Raw genomic sequence first — 12,047 nt, 5'->3', positions numbered from 1 at the left:
AACAAGCCTAGGACATCCGGATCCTTTTTTTTTCACTGAGTCATTTGTGGGTTGACAGACTGGAGGTGACTTCGATACACTGTGGGTACGGACCATCGTCTTGGCTTTCCAGAAGCAACAAAGTGTCATAAAAAATTGTTCAGAACAAAAAACCTGACCATGGGTATGGTGTTTTTCATCTGGGCGAGTCCAAAACATTTTGGCGCCGATGAATCACTGCAAGGCAATCCGTGTCGTTTCGGAAATATATTAAACACTGGGCAGGTCGAGCAGCCACTCACAGCAGATAGGCCTACTCGTCGTTTAACCCGCCTCCAAACTACCCCTCCCCTTCATTGGGCGGCCCAGAGAAAGATGAGCTCATATTGGTTAAAAATAGTTTCACTCGTTGAGGCTAAAAATAGCCCGGTATATAAAGCCCCAGTTTGACTCTACAGTGCGCTACTACCAAGCTGGCCTCGGTCGGTGGAAGCTGAGATGAGAGAACAGACCGAGAATGACTAGGCGGCAACGGAGGCTTTTTCAGCTCTAGCCTCATGGCCACGGCTCCTCTCAAGCCTTGCACAAGAAAGAGCGAAGCTGTGCAATACATCAGCCTTTCTCGAGATGGGTGTTTGGGTGTAACCGGTTGAGGGTGGGGGCTCGGTGACGGGTTTCCTTCCTTTTTAGCAGCCGTGTCAGATTTTGCTGCCTCAAATGGTTATCCGTTGTTTTTTCAGTTGCAGTCTTGACAGCAGACAAATATTGAAGCTCCGCAAACAGAATCACTCGTCTCAAACCTGGCACGAAATATTTTGTGCCAGCTATGAAGTTGTAATTTATTAGCCAATTGTCACAATGTAAGGGGCTAGAAGCTTGACCTTCTTACAAACAGCATAATTGATTAATTTTCGACAAGAATGTAATTGTATATAAAAAATATATATTTTTAAATTTGGAATCCTTATTGACCCCAAGCGTATGTAAAAAAAGAAAACTAGCCAACTCAGATTTGGACTGGTCACCACTGAGCCTGGGCACTCCAGGTTTCTTCTTTCTAGGCTAGGGAGTTTTTCCTGACCACTGTGCTTCTGCATTGCTTGCTCTTATGGGTATCTGTTAAGCGTTTTGTAACAACCACTGATCTAAAAAGGGCTTGGTCAAATAAATTAAGATTGTTGTCAGGTGGTTCTGAACCTTTAACATCTCAGAAAAACACATCCTCACTAGTGCAGTCATTCAATTCCCACACCACAAAAAAAGAAGGAGATGTGTTAAAGAATGTAATTTATTACACAATGTAACTAAGGCTAGTTTAAAAATACAGTTTCCAGTTATGTACGTGTGTACATATGAATATACCCATGCCTTATATTTACAGATTTGCATACATCATGTTTTCCTGTTTATTTGTTTCGACACTTACTTTACGGTTTCACATCCAAAAACTAAGAATGATTTGTACATAACAGAGACTACAATTTAAAGCAGTTATCAGCCCTGTTTGTGTTCCAAACAAACTGAAAGCAGCCAACAGAGTCCAGGCAGGCAGAGCACTTAACTGGCAGTCCCGAGGCCAGCCCTTCTCCCGACAGGCCCAACAACAGCATTTGGAAGGTGAAAGATTTCAAGGTAAAGCATTTTAAAACAAAAAGCAGTCCCGGGTTCTCCCCTCACCTCCAATTTAAATACTGATAAATGTTTTCCATGACTTTTTAAAAATGAGTAAAAATAAAATAAAAACTAGAAAAAAAACCTACGTTCAGGGATCATCTCCCAAAGCAAGGAGAAAAGCTCCAGCGGCCGGCGAGTGTGAGGGGGGTGGAGGAGGGGGTCAGGGATTTGGTGGGATGTAAACGGGTGCTTCTCCAACCACACACTTGCCAGAGCCCCTGGTACATGGTCCTGTCATGCACTCTACAGCAGGAGACATTTATTGCTCTTCTTGCCCCTCCGGGCCTGTAGCGCCGCCCTGGTGGCCATCTCAAACACCTCCCGCACCCCATCCTTCGACTTGGCTGAGCACTCCATGTAGCCGAACGCTCCAATCCTGTTGGCCATGTCGCGGCCCTCCTCTGGCTTCACTGGCTCCTACAGAGAGTTAAGAGACACTGTCAGGACAACCAATACACTGACCATATAATGGGGAAAGAGTGATACAGTTTAATGGCATATGCCAGGGATGGAAAAGGCCGTCATTGTCAATAAGAGTCGGTTCTAACTGACTTGCCTAGTTCCATAAAAAGGTAAAATAAAAAAAGTATATAAAATAAACTGGCAGCCAGTGGGCCCTTTTTAAGACATTCGTATCAATTTAAGGCCCTTGTATCAATTGTCTGATTCTCTGTAATAATGGTATGGTAATAACAATGCATTTTATTTTGAAAGTGGTTTCTTGCATCAAACATTTTCAGTCACCTTGTCTGAAGGACAAGTGGATAAACAGGTTAATGTCAAGCCCTGCATAGTCTTTTCGAAAGTCTCATGGAATGTCGACCTACATTGAACACCACACATTGGATGCTACTGTAGACTGAATTACTAAACAGCTATTTCCATGTTTAAATGTTATGGGTTGTATTTTCTTATATTGTTTTTTTTTTTGCTGGAAGTTGCACTTCATTTTTTACAACGTTTAAGTTTGCGCTCAGAAGAAGAATTTGAGGGAACATTGACGGGTGCCCACATGGATTTCTTTAGTCTCACTCAGATATCATATTAAAAACTAAAAAACAATTCTTTCCACAATGTGGCAAAATGTGTAGAATTGTAGGAAATTGGCTCTAAAAAACACACTTTTCCACCTTCACCTCATGGCAAAACAAGCAGAATAAATTATATTTGTTATAAAAATGCTACGTCGTCTTCACTCTATGGCAAAGTTTCGAGTAACAGCAAACCTGCTTTAAAAACGGGGGGCACTAATATGTTTTGCTCACAATGTGGGAGGGATGGATGTGGGTACGCAGACCCACCGAGCAACTGCGGACTTTCAAGATGAGTTCAGATTTTGTGGCCCCCACCCCCATAAAAGTTGCCCATCCCTGGTCAAGACCGAGGGCAAGTTCCCCAAAAGCTTTGTGGCCAATGTGGAGCTTTATTTCTCAACCCAGTTCGTTTATCGTCTGAAGAGTTGGTGTAGAGATGGGAAACATTGGTGTGCTTTCTACATGCCTGTTTCATCTTGGCCAGCTCGCGACGTGTGTGTTCATCATTGCGCAGGTCCTTCTTGTTGCCTACGAGGATGATGGGAACATTGGGACAGAAGTGTTTGACCTCGGGGGTCCATTTCTCTGGAATGTTCTCTGTAAAAGAGCAAAAAGGTTGTGGGGGGTCAGACAGGCACACGCGCCAATGCCCCAGTGCGCTAGGCCAGCTGTAGGTAGTGTACAGTACAGAAGGTTGGAGAGAAGAGCTATTGCCGTCTTATGCTTGTGTGTGTGTGTGAGAACTTCACTAGCCAGAATGGGCTGAACAAACCACCTCTATTCCAGCAATGGCAATGGACATAAAAGGAAACTGTGCTGATGATGGTAAGACAGAGGGCAAGTCTGAGTGTGTGTGTGTGACCTCACCCAAACTGTCTGGGCTGTCAATGGAGAAGCACATGAGGATGACGTCAGTGTCGGGGTAGGAGAGGGGGCGAAGCCTGTCGTAGTCCTCTTGGCCAGCTGTATCCCACAGAGCCAGCTCCACCTAGTACAGAGTAGACAACCACCACTGGTAATCCACATAGGGCTAGACGTGCAACAACAACAAACATCTCTATACCGTTGAGGATTGTGATACTTTATGGACTTGCTATACAATATACATATGGAACTACAATATGTATCAAACAGGGACCTTGTTTTGAAACCGGGGCCGTACTACCCACAATCCAATATATCTATTATTCATCTTAGAAGACTGCCCATTTCAAAACTATTTCCTATTTAGTTCCTACTGGACAAGGTGTTAATGCGGATGGATGGCAGCTGTTAGTGTTCATGTGGATGGATGGCAGCTGCTAGTGTTCATGTGGATGGATGGCAGCTGCTAGTGTTCATGTGGATGGATGGCAGCTGCTAGTGTTCATGTGGATGGATGGCAGCTGCTAGTGTTCATGTGGATGGATGGCAGCTGTTCTAGTGACTTGGTTTATCAGCAAAAACCGGCCAACAGAAATAAACCATAGATGTGCCATCTATATAAAGAGAGTCTAATGTAAATTCAAGTTAATGAGATCTGCCTACTGCAGACTTTTGTGGACATACAGGACATTGTTTGGAAAAACTGGATATTGGTTTTAGAGGTAGGTCAACTTCAATGACTAATGAACAAAAGGACAATGTCAGAAAAACAACACTTTGAAAATGGATAACTGGACATTTCATGAAGGCATTCATCACTGACACACTAAAGGGAAAAAATAGAATTCACTACCAAGGGTATGTGGGGAAAGCAAATTAGAGCAAGACACTTCTACGAGTATGACACATGAAGTGGAATTAATTTAGCCAATAAAAACTAGGCTAGATTTCTGGTCAAAGCATATTGAGGACAGGACACCTGGGTTTATAACCCCCTCGGACCTCTATCTAATAAAGTGCCATAAGATCTTACATTACAGCTGTAGATTACATATGCATTACATTATTCAGGAGCATATGCTGCACCAAATATGTTTTTATTACTTGGTCAACAGAATAAACATGTGCCATGCCATTATACCCATCTGCCTCCTCCTAAATTCAGCTCAATCCTAACCAGCCGATACCACGACAGCCAAGACCAGCAATGCCACTGTTGAAACACGCCAACACTGAAGCCACCCCTGAAAACCTGCTAGTAATTAGGCCTATGTATTCCACCTAACCTGGTTTACACATTCAACTGAGAAATAGACGGCGTGTGGTAGCGTCTGTATGCATTACCTGCTTGCTGTCCACCTCGATGTCAGCCACATAGTTCTCAAAGACAGTGGGTACGTAGACCTCGGGGAACTGGTCTTTGCTGAAGACTATCAACAGACAGGTCTTCCCACAGGCACCATCTCCCACGATCACCAGCTTCTTACGAATCGCCGCCATGCCTGAGAAGAGAGAAGACGCATGAAGAAACACAAGATAACAGCCTCATATTGAACAGGTTTTCACGACGTCTGTGGCCTCATAGGATCAGTGCGATCGATTGACTGGACTCTTCAACACTATTGTGGGGAAAGCAAAGCTTAGAGCCAAACTTGTATTCTTGAATGACCCCCCCAGAGGAAAAACACAGGGTTCAGCACCAGCAGAGGTTAAGGGATAGTTTACATTTATATTTAACCCGCTGGTTGTCTGTCAGTGTCCTACAATTCCCTGCCTGGGCAGAGATCAACAACCAATGTTAACCAACCAGGCTGTTGATTCAGAACAAACTGCAGGTGTGGTGTATACCCTACACCGTAAGCTGGTAATCCCCACTAATAACCGTTGAGTGAGTTTCCTCATGTAAATATGTGTGCAAGGAGGAGGGAGAGAGAATGATGCAGTCTATTTAGTTATTGGATTGATGCTCGGGTGAAACTAATTGTTGAATGTTAGGATCACAAGTCAGGACCCTGAATGAATGGTGCACTCAAGGTGGAAAACATGTCACTCAGTCTAAGATACATGGGACGTGTGGCCGACATGTATACACCACACAGAACGTAGTGCAACTGCCCCTGCAACTCAATGCTGCAAGGCAAATACAGTGTTGCATTGGAAATGAATGTACTTCTGGTGTACCAAAACGCAATTACACTGTCGAGGCGTTAGCTTCCACCACGGCATGGTGTCCACAGGGTTGGTAGTCAAATGACGGCTTGACAGAAATGGTAGCAGAATGTTGAACTTTTCTTTCACCCGTATCCAGATACTGCTGCATAGCTACCATTTTGCGCAATAACACCGTTGGTGTGATCGAGGGGTAAGTATTTATGTCACGCAGTATCGTAGCGATCAGTGATGTCCCCATTAACCGCATGAGCAGTGCAATGAAGTTCCTCACATGCAAGACAGAATCAGAAACCGTAATGCAGATTTGAGTTTATTGGCTGACCAGACATCAACTCCGACTATTTAGGATGGACAATAATTTTAAGCAGCTAACATTAGCTACTATAGCTAAGTACATTTGCCTATAGGGTGGGTCATTCAAATGTTCAGTAAGATGGCGTCAAGACATCAACAGATCGTCACATTCCAAACAAACTCACTTCGCTAGCTCTCCACCCGCTAAACAGTCTCTGGTCACTGAAGTGAAAATGGTAAAAAATGAAATACAAAAAGATGTCGTTAGAGACCAACGCTAATACTCGCAATGTATGGGCCAAGCTGAACCACCCAATCAGATCTAAACAAATGGGGTTTGATAGCTAACAGTCAGATAACTAGCTAAGAAGAGTAGCTACCGTAGCTAGCCAATGTTAGAACCCGCTTACAGGGTTGCACGTAAAAGAAAAGAAAAACACAAAAAAACAGCCACAGTAGTTAACTACTTGGCAGAAGACAGTTAATATAGCTAACTGATCAGATTATGGCCGTGTTTATGATCGATAACGTTCGAGTTTGGCTAGTTTACCACTGGTCAAGTTAGTTAGCGGACGTAATTGTTACATTAACTAGCAAACAAACTGACACGCCGGTTTGTTTGAAATACTGACTCGTTACTGCTAGCTGTACCAAGTTAACTTCTGTGGATGCGTTAACTACATGGGCGCGATTCAATTCATATGGGGAAAAAAACTTTGTGATAAAACAATGGAGCTTAGTTGTCAACAGTGTTGGCGAACGAGCCAGTTGGCTGTCAGTGCGGAAGCTATCGAGGACTCCTCCGCTCGATTGGAAAAGCGAGACAGACGACGGTAAGGGACAACTTTCTAACAATTTATCCGATAATTACACTCCACCAATGTTGTCATAAACTTTTATTGCGATAAGTGATTCAAAAGTAGTTTTACCTGTTGTTTAGATGGCTAGTAGTCGTTTTCCCAGGGCAATGGTGCTTCGTCGATAACCCTCGTTTCAATCCGATACAATGAATTACTTCGCGTGTACGCGCTAGGGGGGAGGGGTGGCGGAAACGAGCGTGAGCCACGCCTGCGCGTGCACGTTGCATGAGTAAAGTATTTCTGCCGTATCTCGGTTTGATATTCGGTTTCGGTCAGCATCCAACAGTTTTTTTTTGTTGTTGATATAAAAGCTAGCTAAGTGCATTCAGAAACATTTTCACACCAAAAAGGATGCAAGAAAGGAACTAAGAATTGACTAACTACTATTCTGCCAGCAGCACAAACGAGGACGACACTTTTGTATGGTAATCACTAAACCTTTAAAATAAAAGCCCGCATTTCTAAACATTGCAATATTGATAACTAATTCAAATTATATAATTTTTACCAATGGCTACTTTTATTGTGCCAACAAGAAAATTCCATTCGTAATTTAAGAGAAAAAAACAATAATGAAACAAATACAATGTTGACAATATTGGGCTGTAGAGAGAACTGTTCTACCTGTCTCAGCTCAAGGGGGGTGGGAAATACTCACTAGGGTATAACCAAATATGGTTAGTTTTGGAGGGGCACTGTGTTATATTATACTAATTCCAAAACAATAAATGAATGTACTTTTGTTGTGTTGAATATCAGTTATTTGTTTTGCTTGCCTTGTTGCTTCCGGTATGAAATTAAATGTAAACAAAGACACAATGTAAACAGTGATGTACTGGCATACCTGTTAACGACCTAGATTAACCTAATTGTGATGGTAATAGCTGCACCTTTACACATTTAAATCAGTCTAAGGCCAGCCTTCACAAATCAAATCCATTTTGACTGGTCACATACATGTGTTTAGCAGGTGTAGCGAAATGCTTGTGCTTCTAGCTCCGACGGTGCAGCACTATCTAACAAGTAATATCTAACACCTTCACAACATATACCCAATACACACAAATCTAATTAAGGAATGGAACTAAACATACATATACAGTATATATGGATGAACAATGTCAGAGTGGCATAGACTAAGATACAGTAGAATGGTATAGAATACAGTATATACATATGAGATGAGTAATGCAAGATATGTAAACATTATTAAAGTGACTAGTGTTCCATTTATTAAAGGGGCCAGTGATTTCAAGTCTACAGTTGAAGTCGGAAGTTTACATACACCTTAGCCAAATACATTTGAATAATTCCTGACATTTAATCTGAGTAATAATTTATTTCAGCATTTATTTATTTCATCACATTCCCAGTGGGTCAGAAGTTTACATACACTCAATTAGTATTTGGTAGCATTGCCTTTAAATTGTTTAACTTGGGTCAAACGTTTCGGGTAGCCTTCCACAAGCTTCCCATAATAAGTTAGGTGAATTTTGGCCCATTCCTCCTGACAGAGCTGGTGTAACTGAGTCTGTAACTGGTTTGTAGGCCTCCTTCCTCACACATGCTTTTTCAGTTCTGCCCAGTTGCCGTATCAAGCGGTGATACAGCCCGACAGGATGCTCTCAATTGTGCATCTGTAAAAGTTTTAGGTGTCATGACAAATTTCTTCAGCCTCCTGAGGCTGAAGAGGTGCTGTTGTGTGGGTGGACCATTTCAATTAGTCAGTGATGTGTATGCAGAGGAACTTGAAGTTTTCAACCTTCGCCACTGCAGTCTCGTCGATGTGAATAGAAGGGTGCTCCCTTTGCTGTTTCCTGAAGTCCACAATCATCTCCTTTGTTTTGTTGATGTTGAGTGGGGCGGTAAGCAAATTGAAGTGAGTCTAGGGTGACAGGTAAGGTAGAGGTGATATGTTCCTTGACTAGTCTCTCAAAGCACTTCATGATGACAGAAGTGAATAGTCATTTAGTTCAGTTACCTTTGCTTTCTTGGGTACAGGAACAATGGTGGCCAGCTTGAAGCCGACCGGGATAGGGAAAGATTTAATATGTCCGTAAACACACCAGCCAGTTGGTCTGCACATTCTCTAAGGACAGGGCTAGGGAGGCAGTCTGAGCCAGCAGCTCTGCGAGGGTTAACACGCTTAAATATCTTACTCACGTCGGCCACGGAGAAGGAGAGCATCAGATCAATTGCTTGGCCTGACAAATAAAATATCCTGCATATATAACATACACCTCTTATCTAGTATTATAACATTTTCAGATAATAACCCATTTGGGGAATAGTACACATTACATGGCAAACTCAAGTATCAATATATACCTTAGAGAATGTCCAATCATTCCTGAAGCAAGCTGTGTTCTATCTGGTATCATACAAAAAGTAACATAGTGAAAAAGTGCAACATTCTCTTCAGAAAGACAAAAGTCATCTGTGTTCTGATAAATGACTCATCTGGGTCTAAACGTCAAATTCCAGAGACCGCCAAACGTCTTCCATCTCCACTTGCTAAAGAGGATTATAACATATTAAGCAGTGACAACAAGTGGTTCAATGACCGAATAATTGATGGGTTCAATGATCTTTTGAATTCACATCTGAAGGAGCAATTTGTGTTAATGTCTTTTGTGAGTCAGGAATTCAAGTCTGTTTTGTGACAGCAAAGAGGTTATGCCAAATGTGCCTGGAACGGTGCACAATTGGTGGCGTTTTGAGAGCGTAATAGTGCCTGTCAACTAAAAGTCACATTGGACAGGCATAGCCACAGATTTGCAGCATATAGTTAGTAGCAGTAATTGCATTACATTAAATCTTAAAATGATGGATTCCTGAATCAGTATGAACGTGAATTAAAGGACACACTACTTCCACTTCAGAAATACATGGCATTACAGTATCTGGCAATGCATGGATTTGTAGTGGATGTGACACTAAACTATCATTTTTCTCATTCGTCCTACCAGTTTAGAAAACAGTAAGATGCTAGTAGTTGGGGTGTTTATGTGTGCTTATTCTGTAAAGCAGTGTTATTAGACGGCAGTGTGAATATGCATTGTCACAATGGCACGCAAGTGCATATTTAACATTTTAAACTCTACAGAAAAAGCCTTTGTTGACCTTGATAGGTAATACAATACAGAAACGGGATTATCTTTCAATCTCGTCTCTTGTTATTGGTTTAGAAATCGTGGTTGATAGGCATTTACATTATACTACTAAAGCAACACATTAGAGGCCTGTAAAACTTGTAACTGTTCTCCATTGTTGCTCTGAAAGCTTGATTGTACTGTTTACTGTCAGCCTTGTCTTCCGTAGTGCTTTGTAAACGCTACAAAAAGTGCCTTTGCTGTCCTATAGCTTGACAATATAGTTTGTAAATAATCCACGTTTTTGTTGTCGTTGCTGAAACTTATTAATAGGCCTTTACTGTATACTGCTAACCTTGATAGATCAAGAAGCACATATCGGCCTACAACTTGTAAATATTTCTTCTCCATTGGTGTTCAGAAAGTGTGATTATACTGTGTCCTAGTAGCCTGGTTAATCATTACATTTAATTTGTAAATAAATTAGATTTATTTTCGGTTAAAAAATAAATTTTTCTTTTGTTGTTGTTGAGTGTGTAATCATTTCAGGGCTATATTTGCTTAGTAGAGACCCTGCTGAGTATTTCCCACCTCACTTTAGCTAGGTCAGGTAGTAAAGTGTTCTCTACAAGCCAATATGCATCTCATGTACAGTCTATTACAGTGTATTGAATGAAGTAAGTAGCGTAATGAGTCACCATCACTCTTTATTAAATTGATTGCCCAGCACCAGAGACCCATTTAACTTTGAGACTCTGAGTAATTCCAATAACATATATTTGTATTTTATTAAGTGTATTTCTTTAAATATAGCCTACACAATAGCTTTCAACATACCAGTATTGGTGTAAACTTTCAAAATAAATGCTGGTGTAAATAATACAATGTTGAGAATAAAGTAGAATAAAGTTCAAAGGTGGTTGCAATGCTGTGAAAACAATATGTACTGCAAAAATAAAAATCAATATTTCCAAAGTTTAACAAGTCTTTTGCAAAGGGCGACTCTTATTTTGAAAAAAATATATCTGCCAACATAATATCCTGCTGCTAGGAGAACGATAATCAAGGAGTGGACCGGTTATGCTTCCTTCCTTCGTTTAACAAATTCAACTACCCTTATCACGGCTGTTAGTGTTAGTCACACATATCAGAAGTCAAGCTAGATATATTCTTAACGTTACTATTAGGCCTTTTAAAGTAAGTCAAAGTCACCTAAATAAGGCTAGGAGTAATCAACGGAAAAGCTTGTCACTTCAAAGCGCATGTCATGACATACAGCGCATTGGGAAAGTTCATACCCCTTGACTTTTTCCACATTTTGTTACATTACAGCCTCATTAAAAAAAAAATATTAAATTGAGTTTCTACCATTTTTCTCTGCAGATCCTCTCAAGCTTTGTCAGGATGGATGTGGAGCGTCACTGCACAGCTATTTTCAGGTCTCTCCAGAGATGTTCCACTGGGTTCAAGTTCGGGCTCTGGCTGGGCAACTCAAGGACATTCAGAGACTTGTCCGGAAGCCACTCCTGCGTTGTCTAGGCTGTGTGCGTAGGGTCGTTGTCCTGTTGGAAAGTGAACCTTCGCCCCAGTCTGAGGTCCTGAGCGCTCCCGAGCAAGTTCACATCAAGGATCTCTCTGTACTTTGCTCTGTTAATCTTTCCCTCAATCCTGAATAGTCTCCCAGTCCCTGCCGCTGAATAAATCCCCACAGCATGATGCTGCTACCACCATGCTTCACCATAGGGATGGTGCCAGGTTCCCTTCAGATGTGATGCTTGGCATTCAGGCCAAATAATTAAATCTTGGTTTCATCAGACCAGAGAATCTTGTTTCTCATGGTCTGAGAGTCCTTTAGGTGTCTTTTGGCAAACTCCAAGCGGGCTGTCATGTGCCTTTAACTGATGAGTGGCTTCCGTCTGACCACTCTACCATAAAGGCCTGATTGGTGGAGTGTTGTAGAGATGGTTGTCTTTCTGGAAGGTTCTTGAACTCTGGAGCTCTGTCAGTGACCATCGGGTTCTTGGTCACCTCCCTGACCAAGGCCCTTCTCTCCCTATTGCTCAGTTTGGCCAGGCCAG

At 41.8% G+C, this 12,047-nt stretch overlaps 1 protein-coding gene and 1 long non-coding RNA gene across 2 annotated transcripts; one reads left to right on the top strand and one right to left on the bottom strand.

The window, feature by feature from the left end:
- Positions 1 to 1,253: 1,253 nt before the first annotated feature.
- On the bottom strand, positions 1,254 to 7,106 carry rhoab (ras homolog gene family, member Ab). Its single transcript, XM_035741146.2, has 5 exons — positions 6,947 to 7,106; positions 4,896 to 5,053; positions 3,555 to 3,675; positions 3,154 to 3,284; positions 1,254 to 2,070 (listed from the first exon to the last, which is right to left on the bottom strand). The coding sequence occupies exons 2-5, from the start codon at positions 5,049 to 5,051 to the stop codon at positions 1,897 to 1,899; spliced, it is 582 nt and encodes a 193-aa protein (XP_035597039.1). The 5' UTR covers positions 5,052 to 5,053; positions 6,947 to 7,106; the 3' UTR covers positions 1,254 to 1,896.
- A 47-nt stretch (positions 7,107 to 7,153) lies between these two features.
- LOC127912800 (uncharacterized) lies at positions 7,154 to 11,785 on the top strand. The gene is made up of 2 exons (XR_008083461.1): positions 7,154 to 7,302; positions 11,353 to 11,785. It is a non-coding gene; the product is annotated as an uncharacterized LOC127912800 (long non-coding RNA).
- The last annotated feature ends 262 nt before the right edge of the window (positions 11,786 to 12,047 follow it).

This window comes from Oncorhynchus keta, chromosome 28 (assembly GCF_023373465.1).
Source record: "Oncorhynchus keta strain PuntledgeMale-10-30-2019 chromosome 28, Oket_V2, whole genome shotgun sequence".
NCBI classification, from domain to species: Eukaryota; Metazoa; Chordata; class Actinopteri; order Salmoniformes; family Salmonidae; genus Oncorhynchus; species Oncorhynchus keta.
The sequence above is the reverse complement of the archived record's forward strand: the minus strand, read 5'-3'. Positions and strand labels throughout refer to the sequence as shown.